Consider the following 16019-nt stretch of genomic DNA (forward strand, 5'->3'; position numbering starts at 1 on the left):
CGTTGTTTCCGCTCAGTGGGGAGTGTGTTTAAGACTCCGACACTAAAATCACCCGTTGTTTTTTTTGTTTTTATTATTATTTGTCATTGTTAAAGACAGTTTTGTGAGAGAACAGTTATAATAGAGATTTGTTTTCTGGATTCCAAGAGCCTTGTTGTCCCAGTTAATTTGCCAGGTTTCTCTGAGTCTGTTCCAACTGTTTCTGTTCTCCCATTTCCTCGGTTGTACAAATGTAAGAAAATGATTTTTTTTAAAGAGATTTCATAACATTGTGTTTTTTTTCCACCCCCATTTAAATGTCATATTACTCCTCAAAGACAGATGACATCACAACGTGTTAAGCCTGGAAAACTACGGTTGGTGCACACAGTATAAGAGGCTTGAGAACCACTGAACTAATCAGTTTGAGCGAGTATTTTATAGAATAAAAACACGTTTTCCAGATTCCAGCTTCTTAAATATGAATATGTTGCGATTTATTTGCAGCAAATGGAGTTTTGGTTGGAGAAAATACAATTTTATTTTTAATCTTCACCTATCATTAAAAGAATAGTTTGCTGCAGTCCTGATACTGGATTAATTGATGTGAAATGTCGGCAGAAACCTTGGAGTCCATCAGTTCTATAGTCTGGTGTTTAATTGGCCTTTAAAGTGCCAATATTTTCTGGTGGATTCCGGTGAAAACAGCAAAAATCTGGGCCTTTGTTGTAACAACTATAACCTGATTTTATTCCCCAACTTTTTTGCCCAATGTCTGTTCACATTCACAATCCACACATCAAAGAAGACAAATTATAACGTCTTTATTCGACAAACACAGAGTCTTCTTGCTCTCTGTTCCGCCCTGTCCCTCGCATATTCACATTCAGAAACAGTTTGCCGAGATTAACAGCTCTTTAGTCATCACACAGTGACTGAAAAGAACTCTTTTCATGCCACTGTCAGATGTAGGAACACACAAAAAAAAACACAGTTGATTTCCCTAAAGGTTTAATTATATTCATCAAAGTGACTGTTCTTGTATCAAGCATATTAATATTAAACAGCACACTTTAGGTTTTTTGAGCAGATAAAAGCCACACAAATCCTTCATGTGCAGCTTCTGTGAAATAAACCGTTCATCATCACCGACACAGATACGTTAATACGTTAACGACACACAGTCTCCCAACAAACATGTGAAATAGGAGTGGGAATCGCACAGGAACTCACAATAAAGGATATCGATAATATGCAAGATGCAAGATACTTGCATCACGATAAATACAGCTGCAACTAACGATTGTTTTCATAATTGATGAATCTGTCGGTTATTTTCTCGATGAATCGAGTTGTAAAATGTTGATCGGCGTTTCCCAAACCTGGAAATGATGTTTCTCAAATGTCATGTTTTGTCCACAAACTAAAATTATTTTCGTTTTAAGGATTTCTTTGTTATATGGAGCTAAAAAAAAATAAACAATATTCACATTTAAGAAGCTGAAAAATCATTCATTCATTTAGTCATGAAGTGAAAGAACACAGAATTTGCTGCTTGGGGTTTAAATGTCAGCACAGTCTCCATGCGTCGCCAGAGTGAATTCATACACCGCTATAAGAAATAAATGATTCACCTCTGTTCTCCATAAGAGGCTGGAGATACAGCTGTGAATGTACTATTATGTGGAAAATACATGAGGAGAGACTGTTGAAATTTTAATGTATGCCCTTTATTTGGCTTTGTGTAGGTTGAGCGGTCTCACTACAGTGAAAGCATATGTTATTTTCTTTTTAAATACACTACAGAACAGGGCATAAATCTGATTAAATATTCAAGGTTTTACTGATTGGCAACAACAACTCTCAGAGCTGGTTAAGAACAGCCTAAATAACTGTTACAACAATATTAACCCCTGGAGACGCTGTAATTGCAGTCAATAATTAATGTCTCACTGCAGTTAAACGACTCTTCTGTGTCACACTGGTTACCTAACACAGCTCAAGCCCCGGCATAATTCTCCAATCTCCATTCTCTTTGGACTGTATTGGATTTTAGTGGAGCTGTCCAATATTAGTACAGTATTACAGTATTGGACACTACACTGAGTATGGCATTGTCTCATCTCTGCATAATACACTATTGGGATTTGTTTTGTCCATTTTGTATTAAATGCTAAATCACACGAAGAAGATTGACAGTTCCCTCTATAGTTTTAATGGTTTCGAGTAATTACAGCACATTTCTTAGACAGATGATTCAAAAATTCAATGCAGTGCCAATGAGGTTAATGAGTGATCATTGACAGTGTAGATCCAACGTAATGCAGCTTTAACAGCCCGCACAATAATATTATTAAAAAAAAAAAAGCTCCGCTAGAATTGATTTTGGCTCAGTTTTAATAATCCACAATTGATTTGTTTGGTCTGTATAAGGTCAGCGGGGGAATAACTCATGCTCTAGTTATGATATTTTCGTCTGGGCGAAATGGATTCTGTTGGAAATACGTTCAGCGGTGAACGACTGCGCCGTGAATGCGTATGAATATGAAATAAGGGGCTTCGGGAAAAAGGTCATTCCAATTTCGGTGTTCGAGAGAGGTTAAAGAGAGACAGGTCGGAGAGAAAATAGGAGATGATGGATGGATTAGAAGATTTTTAAAAAAAAGGAAAGATCTTCCCCAAGGGATTCCCTGACGTCTTTGTCAGATAATTCCCCGATCATCATCGCAGAGATCTATCACTGGGAGACTTTAGAGGTTATAAATGCAATATTGTCTGCCCCAACGTCTTTCTCCTCCATTTATTTAGATAGGAACCTGGTCTTTGTGAGTCTATAACAGCTGCCTAAAGGCGTGAACAAGATGGTTGCCAAGTGGCAAGATTAGCCTAGTCCATATACGGCATAAAATAAGGTGTAGCCACAGTGTTTCAAGTTTGACTGCACTGTGGTTGGCAGCAGACAGGTGTATTTGAAGTGATTATGTGCCTATTTAAATGCAAATGGGTGAAAATGAGTGTGTCCACGCGGCCTTTTGGAGCTGGAGTCATCATCTGTTGTGTGGGGAGGGCTAATGATGACACAAAGACGGCTTCACACATACAGCACACGCCTGCACAAGCTACCAAAACAAAGACGTCCCTAACGTCATTAATCCACTATACAGTTTCTATATATAGAAAATAATTGTTGGCTGCTATATTGATGTTTGAAACCTTTAAAGGAATTAGGGCTTTTCCCAAGCTGGGTGCTTCGTGAATGGCATACTGTAGTAATGAGTCCAACACCAGCTGCTGCCGACGTGTCACCATCTTCAAATGAGAGCGCTGGGACATTTATTGAGGAGAAAAGTGACAGCGGATGTGTGCAAACGCAAGATTTCCTAACATTTTATCAAGGTTTTCCTACTGATCCACGTCTTCCTCAACTGCTTATTTAACTGTGAAACAGTTAAAGTCCATTTAAAGGGATCTAAAATGTCGGTCTGTTAACTAACCACCTATTAACACTGTCTCTCTCAATGCAAAATTACTGTGTTCCATTGAAATAAAGCCTCGGTTTAGTTTGGGCAATACACATGGGAAGCCAAACCTCTGTGAGATAGCCCTCTCTTATCTTTATAACACTCCATGGTGATGCGTTGGTCTATCGATCCCCAACCAACCCCCCATTATTCATCCGTTTGTCGCTGCCACAAACTCATCCATCTTTTTTCCCTAAAGAGGAAAGAAAAGGACCAAACAACTAATAAATGCTAGTTTTCATTATGCCATGACTGAGGTGGTAATTACAGTCATTTGGTCTCTGTAGCTCCCAGTGTGAGTATCTGTGACGTGGTGGTGGGGGATGTGGGTGTTCATGTATGCAGATGTGCTATATTTGTAGATAAAGCCCATGCAAAGTATGGGACAATGTAAATATGCTCACCACGGCCACGCCCCCCTGAGGCAGAACTCATTTACATTTACAGTAAAAACTCTTGTGTGGTTTGTGTTGTACATCCCCGCACACTGAACACTGGTGTCATTTCAATAAATGAGTGTGCTACATTTTTAAAGACCTTCAAAAGGTAGCTCTGCAGCCCTTGGAGTCACGGTGAGGAGACAGCGCTAGGACATTAATATAAAAGCTGTTGTGTTTGAAAGCTAAGAAAAGGAAAAGTCTAGTAACTTAAACCAGTCAGGATCCGCTCCTAATGGCAGCAAAGGAAAGGAAGGTAGCCAGAAGTTTAGCTTCACTTATCACCCACCGTACCTGAATTAAGGGTCCAGATCAGGGGTCATCAAATACATTTTTTCCTTAGCAAGTTTCTACATTATGTGTTTTACTTTGCAGGCTCAACAGCTAAATAGGAAATGCTCCTTTCAATTTTGTTTGGGCCACAAATTGATGCTAGTGGGCCAGTTTTGGCCCGCGGGCCATAAGTTGCCAGTGGTCTGGGTGTATTGAAGTTGAAGATTATTGTCATACATTGGCTTCTGTGCCAATATACAGCAGGATAGGAACATTTTTTTTCTTTTTTTTTTTTTGCCCCAGTGAAATATGCCTCATTGCTATTTTGGATCATTTCCAGGCAGTTTTATCAAATCTAGGGAAATACTCTGTTTCTCCTCTCACTGTGCTGCCAAGGTTCACTAAATCAAATTTAAGGTTGTTTTTTTTTCTTAATACCACTTGGAATTGAATTAAATCCCAACTGCACTTCTGCTGCAGTTTAAAGGATATACTGGAGCATCAGTATGATTTCTTTTAGTCCTAGAAAAGTATTAAAAATGTATTTCATGATCTACATATTAAACATTTTTTCTCGTTTTTCCCCTCTCTAGGGGTCGCCACAGCGGATCACATTTTTCAGTGATCTACATATGAGATATTTTAAGCTGGATGCCCTTCCTGAAGCAACGCTCCTGTCCGGGCTTGGGCCCGACAATAGATGGCTGAGTGTCCAAATTAACCTAGAGCTGAAGCAATAACTCGATTAATCGATTATTAATCCATTACTAAATTAATCATCAACTATTTTGATAATCAATTCATCGGTTTGAAGCTTTTTTCATGATTAAAACAAGATTTAAGTAGTTCCAGCTTCTTAAATGTGGATATTTTCTGGTTTCTTTGCTCGAGATAACAATGAAATCATTTAAACTGAATCATTTTGGTTTTGACAAACACTGATCAACATCTTATGCACTGAACGATTACTCAATTAATCAAGAAAATAATCAACAGGTTAATTGATTATGAAAATAATCGTTAGTTGCAGCTCTAAATCAATAGCGAGCGATGGGAATTGGGTACATAACCTATAATCATACAACTCTTAACTAGCTACTTTACTTACTTTACTTTAATTAAACACAACTCTTGATGAGACATCATGACAGATATGGACGAGACAGACACAAAGAAATAGTAAGGGAGCGCTGGTTACCGATGTTGGCATGCTTGAGCAGACGGCAGATCCTGGCTTCGCGCTCCAACTTCTGGTGATCTGCGGGAAACAATAAGACGGCACATCAGTCACATCTGTCCGAGGAGCAGCCCCCGCAATTTAAACATCAGCGCAGAGATTCCACGTATTGAGATCCACCCACCCATCCACCACTCCCTCCCTTCCCGAAACAGATGATCAAATAAACCAACGATCGTAATTCATTACAGAGTACAGAAATCCATTTGAGGAAAACGTCTCCAGCAATACTCTTAATACAGGATGAAGGAAGACATTCTGACAGTGTGATCAGACAAAAGTCAACTGTGAGTAGTGTAGGATTGTCACGCTCGACTCCACGGCCCCCGGTGATGTAACCACATGCGCTAACGTTGGATGTAAAGTCCGATGTGTTCGAGTGCCACGTTCATCAATAACCACTCGACGTTCATGCAGCAGTGACTAAATGCTAACATCCACTCATGGGAATTCACACTCCAGTGAAGTACACTCACACACTGAAGGGTTTCCATCACAGGTTACGTCCCCTGCCGGCGCTTAATCTCAGCTCTTACAGCGTCGTTTTAAACCAAAATAGGAATATCGTAATATTGCGTCATAGCTTCTCGAAAAGAACAAATGACAAGATTGTTTCTGTACAGCAGAGATCCTGGCAATAATCTGGGCCTCAGGTGGGTTGAAGACTCTAAGACAGCCTCAACATTTATCCCAGTGACTCCCTCGCCGCATTGGAAGCCATAAAACAAGGGAAAGCCAAAAGCCAGATCAGAAATAGTCACAGAAATCATGTTACGGGATTCATAAAGCTGGGGTTCACGTGGGTGCCAGCTCACGTAGGAATAAAGGAAAATGAAGCGGTGGATAAAATAGCAAATTCGGCAGTTGTGTTGGAAAAGCTCAGGGAACATTGGAACTATATTTTGTTAATCCAATCTGAATTCTCAAAAGTAAGGCAAAAATCATGGGACAGTGTGGGGGAAAGAGCAGTCTTCTGAGGGGAAAGTTGGAACAGCCGAGGGAGGAGGTTCAACAGAACAAGTTTAAATTGTTGAGGCTTGGGTAATAGTTGGCTGCAGAGTAAGTAAGATTGTACCAAAAGAAAAAGCTCAATATGGACCAGATATGAGAGGTCCTGTTGTAACATCTGTTGTAAATGTACAGTATCACCAGTGTCAGATGTGACGGTACCAACTCCAATCACACCTCGCTTTACAAGTCTCTTAGTCCTAATCTGACCAATGGGATGCACTTTCACGGGGGGCCATAATCCTCTCAGTCACTGGGTTTGAAGTAGACTTCCCTCCCTATCTCCACATCACTGCTGCTAATCTGTGACATAACAAGATGCACAGCACGAGTGGTGCTCACCCGTCGTCAAACATCCCACCACAGGCAGCTGGTCTCTTCCTTCCGTTCGTTCACAGTCTTCATTATCAGCCCGCCACATGTTGTGTGCAGCTTCTTATACTTCAGATAATTTCATCTCTTCCTGTTTGAAAATACATAGTCCCATTCAAAATGCAGTCATAAAAACGGTTTTGAAAGTAGTGAAATTATTTGTTTATTGTTTATTATTATGTCTGGTTTGGTTTTCTGTTGAACAGAAGAATATCTTGCATTTAAGTCGTTTTGTCTGTCAAGTTTACCAAAAATAAATGTGAGAGCAAATCTTGGATTTGTTTCAGTTTCTCTTAGAGTTCCTTTTTGACTCAGACTTTACCAACTGTAATTCCTGTGGCGTTAAAAATAACTCAACCACAATGTGAATAGGAACTTACTTACACAATTTTACACAATCCTGGGGCCAAAACCCTTATATCCTCTTATAATGAGGGCTATAGACTTTTGCACACAGATACACTGTTCCTTCTTTTTAAATCTCATTAGCAATACGTATTGTTGCACATTATGCTACAGGCAAAACTGACATTCAGTTAAAATCTACATAACAACAAATAACAGTGTAAAATATGAGTAGGACACAAGGGATTGTTGATTTGCAATGTGGAATGTTGCGTGACTCATTTTCTACACGCTGTAACATTCTGATGAAAGATGGTTCCCAGTTAAAACCCAACAATACCCGATATTTTACAGAAATATTTTAGTTTTAAGGTTCCAAAACTCTAAACAACCAGTTCAGAAACTCCTCAGCTAACGGAAGAACCTTCCATGCCATTATAAGTCAACGGAATATTATTTTTCTCCTGTTGCGTGCCCTGGCGTGATTCACTCAGGAGCCGACCCATTTAACAAACCTACATGAGCTCCTGAACATCATCCCCGGGCCACAGAAAGGAGGACAGCCAGCTATTTTCATCTCAGCTGACTGATCAAATGAGCGGCCTTCGCAGTGAAGCAGCACATCTGGCTTCTCAATCACAGACAGCGAGGTTCGGTCACTTAAAACATAATCCGTCAACGTGCTCAGACAGTCATTACTGTCACATACCCACCTCGAAACAAGCACACATACACATGTATTTTAAAACAGTCTAACCTTTAATCACTGAGTGTGAAAACGAAAAAGATCTGTCATTCCTGACCATTTTCACCTGCTGTTATTCAAGTCATAAGTGAGTAATGGAGTTTGGTGCCAAGAGACCAGGAGAGTGAGTGTAATAAGAAAATGGCAGAAGTGATGAAAACACCCCTGACATATCAAACCGCCCACATATACATACTAACCCATTTTACTTTGCCTGTTCCCTCAGGCAACATCTCCTCTCTTATTTCCTGGCTCTCCCTTCTACATGTTCACTCCAGCAGACTGAGTCAACCGATTCCAAGTGATGCCAAAACGCAAAAAAAAAGGCAAGGATTGGAAAGAGAACAGAATATGAGGCACAGTTCTTTTTCTCAAAACACTATATATATTAAGAGCTGCTATTGACACTTTGAACTAACAACCTACTAATTGACAGACTGTAGAAATGGGTCAGGATCAGTGGTTGTGCCATTAAAATGGTTTGTCTCGTGTCTCTTTAATTGGACACTTTCTGTTACACCTGTCAAATATTTTACTTTTGTTCACCTTGTATCTTGTGGGGTGCCCCAGGGAACCATCATTGGGCTGTTATTATTTTTTCATTTATATCACAACCTTGGGTTTTTATCATCACTTAACATGGTATTTTTGATTGGTAAATTTTGTATGACAACACTGTAAATCATTTACAGCACAGCAGTGTCAGTGGTTACACATATTTTCTCTAACATTGTAACTACTGTGTCTGTGTTTGTGCCGCAGAACCTCATATATGGTCCTATATCGCTTTCAATTTATATGTTAATCCTTGAGACATTCCACAGAACTAGTATTATAGTAAGATATTACATGACTGGTGGTTCATGGTCAAAAATCTGCCATTTTTAAATACTCTCTCTTCTATTTTTGTAAAGAATTGGCTACTTTTTAGAACCATAAACATCACCTATGACTTTTACAATTTTGTTTCCTGATTGGGAAAATGAATCAATTTGTACGCAGATGACACCCCATTGTACCTTTTCTCCAAATTTCAATAATATACAAGTTCCCCATCAACCTTGCTGCATGTGTGACAGTAAATTTTGCTGCTTGTCTGACCCTATAACAATTTAAAATTTGACTTTAATTCACAAAAACTGAATAAGTCTTTTCTTCAGGAAACCAAACTATAAAAAAAAATCAAGCGAAAATCAAAAACTGTGTTTTTGCAAGCACAGTGTCTACACTCTGAAACCCACTGCCTTGTAACAATTGCTTATTCCTTGGATAAACCTGAAACACATTGGCTCATGAATAAGACAATGACTTCAGGGAAGAAGACGAGACACGCTTTTCTCCCACAATACACCGATCCTCGCTGCGCAACCCCCAACGGAGGGGTGGTGGGTCAGCTTCACAGGTCTATTCTGACGCCTGAGCTGACAGTCATCATTAGCAATGGTAATCATTGTGACTTTATTTACTGGTGGAGCTGCAGTGGCACTGGAGGCTCTTGTGTGTGTGTGTGTGTGTGTGTGTGTAATTGCAGGAATTGTAACAAGAGCCCTGATAAAATGCAATTAGCTGTAGCTAACAAGGATTCTCAGTGTCTGCGTCGATGTGCGTCTTCACATTGACGCAGAGTTGGCGAGATGTCAAACTATGATCTAAAAATTGCAGGAAAATAGTTGCTGTCATGAGAATTTTTTTTTATGATGTTGTTGTTGCTCCTAAGTTGCTTTTATTTATAAATTGCCTCATGGGTTGGAAATGTCTTGCACGCTGCACACGGCCTGGATGCCGCATGTTCCTCAACCTTAGTATAAAATGATTCCTTCATTGGTAAATAGTGCCTTTGTGGACAGACTGTAAAAGTTTCCACTATTATCCCCAATTTATTCTATTGCTCACACTGATACTTTGAAGCTACGTGACCATGAATCATGTTTTTTGGATGCTCTTTTGTCATTGAAATGTACTTACATCGGTTCCATGTTGGTAGCATTTTCCTCCTGCCCTCTGCTTGTAGCTCACTTCACAAATAGTATAACTTGCATTGCTGATCATGAGTAGTACAGGCTAATTCATAGTTTTTGTTAATTAAGTTAAAGTTCAGGACATTATGGTCATTTTCATACCTAATAGTCCGCTAGACTCAGTACGATCGGTGCGATTTTCTCTTAGACGTCCGTTTTATAACCAGCACAGGCTCAAGAGTGATCAAGAAATATACAAGTAAAATAAATAATTGAAATAACCTCTCTACCTGTTGTCTAGGTTACTATCCACTACAGACTCTTTCTCTTCCTCATTCAATTTCACATCGTATTCTGCTTCTCAGGTCTTCCTGAGGCCAAACTCCTTGACATACAGAGCAACACAGACTCGCACTGACTCACTCGCAGCTCTGGCACAGTTAAGCCCACAGATGATATTCCAAGCCAGAACCTTGACCACTGCAGCCGCTCAGAGACCGCGCAACGAGGCCATCAGACGGCTCGTGTTGCCATTATGATGACACAGAGTGAAAAGAACGGGGAAAAATTGTGTCATAAAACATGAGAAATGAGAAAAAAAAACTGTGACTCGAGATGTAAAACCAACTATTCAGAAGCGGCAGTGAGCCTTCTCTGAACGGCAACACTGCTTCTCCGTGGCTTGAGGCACGGAAGAAAAGAAAAGTGCATTGCGTTTGTGTGGGAGGCGGCTGCTGCTGCTGTATTTATGCTTCATTTATCACATTCCCCTTCCCTTTCTGCCTACCTGTACACTTAAGTGAAGACAAGAACATCATCATCATCATCACAGCACCAGTAGAGACAAAACAAAGGCAAAGGAGGCAGATGTGACGTGAAAAGGGCTAAAAATAGAACAGGTCGGGAAACCACAGCACATGCCCACACGCAAACACACATGGAGAGACGGACTGATGCTGCCGTGGGCAAGAGCAGAGAGCAGGTGTGACTAACATTCAGAGAATGTGTATCTGGATGAGTGGGAGGTGAAGAGGGAAGAAGGTGATAAGAATGGATGGAATGTAGAGCCTGGACAACCCATGTGTTATTTATTTAAACAAAAACAAAGATCCACCTTTCCTTAAATCTTTGTCGGTGCTGCCCCACACTAAATCTGACTTGGTTTTTAAAAAAACGTGGGAGACCACAAACACAACAGATTCTGTAAACGATATTCAATGTTTTTTTTTAATCCAGAGAAAGCACAGACGAGACGATCTAGGCGAGACGCGGGACCACACACTTGGTGTTTAATCAAACTATTGCAGGGTTGGAGATTCCAGGGATTTGGAATCTCACAGAAACTCGCATGATTTAACGTGACTTCAGAATATAAACAGACATGGAGGCGTGACGTTTTGTGCTGAGAAACACAAAAAAAATGTCATAATGTTGCTGAGAAGACAGAATCAACTTGGCTTGTAAAAGTTATAGTTCTAAAAAAGAGTATTCAACATCCATTTCCCAACTCGCTCTCATTGGTTATTGTGTGGTTCTGCTCACACAATTTATCGCTGTTCAAATCGTAAAACTTGTTTAATACTTCATATTTTAATTTTAATTCCGTGACGTTAAAATTGTGTCTGATAATCCTTCACAATACGAGATCATTTGGCTAAATAATCTTCATATCATCCTAAAATCAGAATTCTCGGGAGGGCCAGATCGGGACTGAATTCTGGCCAATTCTCCTCTAGTGTGGGGCAGATTTAAGATTACGTTAGACTAAAACTTAACAGTTTAATGGTTAAGAAATGTTCAAGGTCAAGTGTTCAAGGTCAAGAATTAATGCTCCATTTTGCTCCTAAAGAATAGCATATGGACACAGATACAGTCAGCACCCTCCGAGACAAATATGCACTGGAGGTTCACAGACGTCACCTGCAACCAGGCTCCCACTGACTGGACGACACCAGCTGTCAATGACGCTGGTGTCCGTCCACTCATATGTGCTGTAATTTGTTGTCCATTTTCCTCTAAATGAGAACATCCATCCATCCATCCGTCTTCTACCGCTGTATCCTCCACTCAAGGCCATTTTTTATTTTTTAAACGCAGTCATAGGTACGGAAAATGAACAGCTGTGAGTTGACAGGTTAAAAGCCAAACACAAGAACTACATGACATATGTCAGTGGAATTTCACAGGTTTCTCTTAAAGGCCTGTCAAGCAGCATGTAGTCTCGTCGGGGGACATGAAGCCGTCAGATCAGTGCTTGGCTACTTTATTTGATCCTCCATATTCCCTGTCCCAGCAGCTTTCACTCAGCGACGTCCTGGTTGTTCTCTCCACGCGGGGCCCTTCAATACGTGGCGTTAGGTTGATATGATGGGTCAGCATGTGGGCGGGCAGGTGGCACCAGCGGCGGCGGTCAGCGGTCTGCCCCGCTATCACCGGCCTCCAGGGGCTCAGACGGCGTCACGAGCAGTCAGTGGGACATCCATCATAATCCTGCATGTGACAGCCGAGCTTTCTGATACGCATTACGCACTCTCTCCCCACACTCAGCTCTCAGTTTTTGATGAGCTAAAGTCCAGGAGGATCTGGAGAGTAAGTAATGACCAAGGGAGTGAGTGAGCGAGTGAGTGTGTGAGTGAGCGAGTGAGTATCTTTTAAAAAATTGACGTTCAGAGGACAGACCGGTGTCTCAAAAATGCATGGCTTTATTACCGACTATGACAATGTACAAATAACAAGGGCATTCTCTAGTTCTGTTCACAGAAAAAAAAAAAAAGCAGCCAGATTGCAGCTACAGCACATGTACTGATGGTTTAGGCTGATCATGTGATGAAGTTGATGTAGTGTAAACAGGAAGAGAACAGGCCCAGCTGTTACATACAGAGAGGAGGAGGAGGAGGAGGAGGAGGAGGAGGAGGAGGGGGGAGGTTTGGACAGACCAGCTGGGTTTCCATACTGATTTTTTCTCATGGGGCAGTGAATTGCACAATGATGCATGCTCTTTTTTTCCTTCATCTTGGATCAAATGTGCACACTGATTCACTACAGAGTAACATTCTAATCAGTGTAGTGTGATAATGACTATTGTTTTAAAGGGAAGGCACAAACAACGCTTTATCACGTTGACCTCTTCAGACTGCAAACTGAAGTTTGTGTCGCTTTGTGAACGACTCACTCTCCCACACCAAAGTCCATAGAGAAAATCTGTCATTCTGCTTCTGCTGCCACCTTTGGCAAGTTTATGTCACTACAAAGGATTTCAAACACCGAAATTAAAAGAATACAACATTTGGCGGTGGCAGTGGACGAACAATTCCTGTGTGCTATAATATTAAATTACTTATTTTCTCTATGGGGTTTGGTATTAAAGGAGTGAGCAGTTTATAATCTTCAATTACTAGACATAAAAGGCTACCTAAAGTCGAAGTGAAATGAAGTGGTTAACACATTATAAAGATTTTTTTTATCAGGTTTGCCTTCTGTTAAGTGGCTATAGTTGGCTATTCATTTGGTCAGTATTAGCAGATGACATAGATGATATATTTAAAGCCATTATAATGAAGAACTACTTTGGCAACTTTACTTTATACAGTATGGTTAACAGACAGGCACACAAGCACCCACATGCCCAAAACCTGAGCTCCTCCAGCTGTTGATCTCAGTAGGACACGAACAAATCTTGGCACGAATCCTTGGGGAACACCCAGGATTCTGGAACACCTTGTTGTACAGTATGTTACCTAAGCAAAATATTATTTATTTATCTTTTTTTTAAACTGCTGCCATGACACCCTGCCTCACACAACGAGGGAATATGTCAACTTCACACCTGCTGCAACAAACCAGCAGCATCACAGCAATCTTTTTGTAAAGTAGCTATTTTTATAACCAAAAAACTGTTTAATTGATCAATTTGATGTTCCAGTTTTTACAGCATAGCAAAAACCTAAGTCATAGTGAACTCCTGACACCAAGTCAAAAAGAATGACACCCATGTACACAAGTCTGGGCCTGCTTCAACAAAACCTGCGAGACCAAGTGCACTAAAGAATGCACACAACTGGGTGTCACACATTCCCCCCCGGGCAAAAATGTTTCTGCGGGAAAGTCTGTATAAACAGGGAAAAAACCGAAACACTTTTCTGCTTAAGCAAGCTGACAAACACACAGGGAGGATGAGACGTGCAGGTCGTCCAGGGTTTAAGGGATTAACGTTACAACTAAAAAAGCCTGGACGGAACAAGAATTCACCCTCTAATGGAGCACAAACAGTGCTGAACTGAAATACTTCAAACCGTCACACTTAAGCACCATAACCAATCTCTAAATCTGTGTTTGTGCCTTTTTTCTAGTCATTATTTTTATATATGAAAATAAAAAATAAAAATATGATGAAAACCGTCATTTACTTGTTTTAAATTAAAAGAATGTGAAATGCAGAAGATTAAAATGTAAAAATGTCTTAAAGCTAAGCTAGCATTTCTTTTATATAAATATTGACACTTTTTCAATATTTGCTAGAAAGCAACATAATGAAGAAAAATTATAATAAAATTGAAATCTTTCCAGGACCTCATTATTTATTTATTAAATTATTTATTTATTTATTTATTTGCCTTTCAAATATTGTGTTGCTTATGAAACTGTAAGGTAAAGAGATTAGTGTTTATTTCTAACCATTTATCTCAATTATATTGTCAATTATAATTATTAGGTCAGGATAATCACAGTACAGCACAGTAGATGCATATTTTTATGTTAAATTTGCTACAACATGTATATTTTTAATATTTTAAAGCTTTAAATGTCTAAATGAAGGTTGAGAAAATTAATCTCCTCCATGTATGGTACCAAAATAGTAAAGACAGAGGAATAGTGCTAAAAAAAACATTCTATTTCTGTGTAGCAACACAATCTCTTCATCATCTTCATGAGCAATTAACAAAAACATGTCGGCACATGACCCGCCGATCAAACCCCAGGCCGTCGTGGCACTGAGAAAATCCCCCGCTGGCGACCTTCAGTTAATGCCACACTCATTCTCACATCTCTCACTTTCATCTTTCCCCTCCATCCCTTTCTTCTTCTTCTTCTTCTTCTTCTTCTTCTCATCCTTTGTCGTCTCTTCTTCTCTCTTTCACCATTTTGTCACAGTTCACTGGTTCGCTGCCGTCGCTCCCCTGACTCCATCGTCTCACAAATAACATCAAACAAACACATTCACACTAAAAATATGTCGGACCTAACTGACTGTGACAGCTTATGGGAGTATATCAAGCATTAAATTTGTCATTAATTTTCTTCTTGGGGAAAATCACATTAAAGCTGCTGCCAGTAGTCTTTGCAGCACTTGTTGTGATGATATCAGTGTTGTAATGTAACACAGTACAAATACTTTACTGTACTTAAGTACAAAATTCAAATATCGGTACTTTGTGACTCATATTTCGAGCAACTTTTACTTTTACTCCACTACATTTGCTCTAACTATCTGTGTTACTCGTTACTACCAAATAAAATCAGATTTATATAGAGCTTTTCTAGTCTTGATGAGCTGCTTTACACTACAGTTTTCACCCATTCACACGTTACAACATGGGGTTAAGTGTCTTGCTCAAGGACACATATAGACTAGCAGAGCCAGGAATTGAACCCACAACCATCCCGTTGAAAGACAACTCACCCTACCACTGAGCTGCCATGGTTCAATCCTAATTCCTCACTTTTTTTTAATGCTTTTACTTGTACTTCTAATACAAGACTGGATAATATCTATTCCAATCAGTCTGTTTGCGTGACATTAGAAAAAATAATTATTGTCCGACTGAAACTCGACTCAATAATAAATGTAAACACGAATACTGACACTGGGAGTCCGGCTGCCTCTGCATGTATCTTAGCCATGAAACAATCTGCCATTATTTCAAGTTCGTGTATGGTAGGAAGACTCAAAATGGGGCCTGGCATGCTAACAATGAGCCACAAGCTAAACTGAAAAAATATACACTAACAAGCAGAAAGTGGGGAATATCGCCACCTAGCATTACTATAAATCCATTTCCCGCTAGTACTCGTAACCATTCAAATCCATATCTGAAAGTAGACTTTGTTTTTAATCTTGTAAATTATATATTTCATACAGTGAAG

General features: G+C 39.8%; 1 protein-coding gene across 12 annotated transcripts in view; it reads right to left on the reverse strand.

Moving 5' to 3' along the window:
* camk2d1 (calcium/calmodulin-dependent protein kinase (CaM kinase) II delta 1) overlaps positions 1-16019 on the reverse strand; it is an 81173-nt gene that overhangs the window by 38769 nt on the left and 26385 nt on the right. For all 12 annotated transcript variants that reach the window (XM_058624013.1, XM_058624012.1, XM_058624019.1 and 9 more), the window contains exon 3: positions 5409-5468. In XM_058624013.1, coding sequence (XP_058479996.1) covers positions 5409-5468 — 60 coding nt within the window. The remainder of the gene's footprint in view (positions 1-5408; positions 5469-16019) is intronic.

Source organism: Solea solea, chromosome 3, assembly GCF_958295425.1.
Source record: "Solea solea chromosome 3, fSolSol10.1, whole genome shotgun sequence".
Lineage (NCBI taxonomy): Eukaryota > Metazoa > Chordata > Actinopteri > Pleuronectiformes > Soleidae > Solea > Solea solea.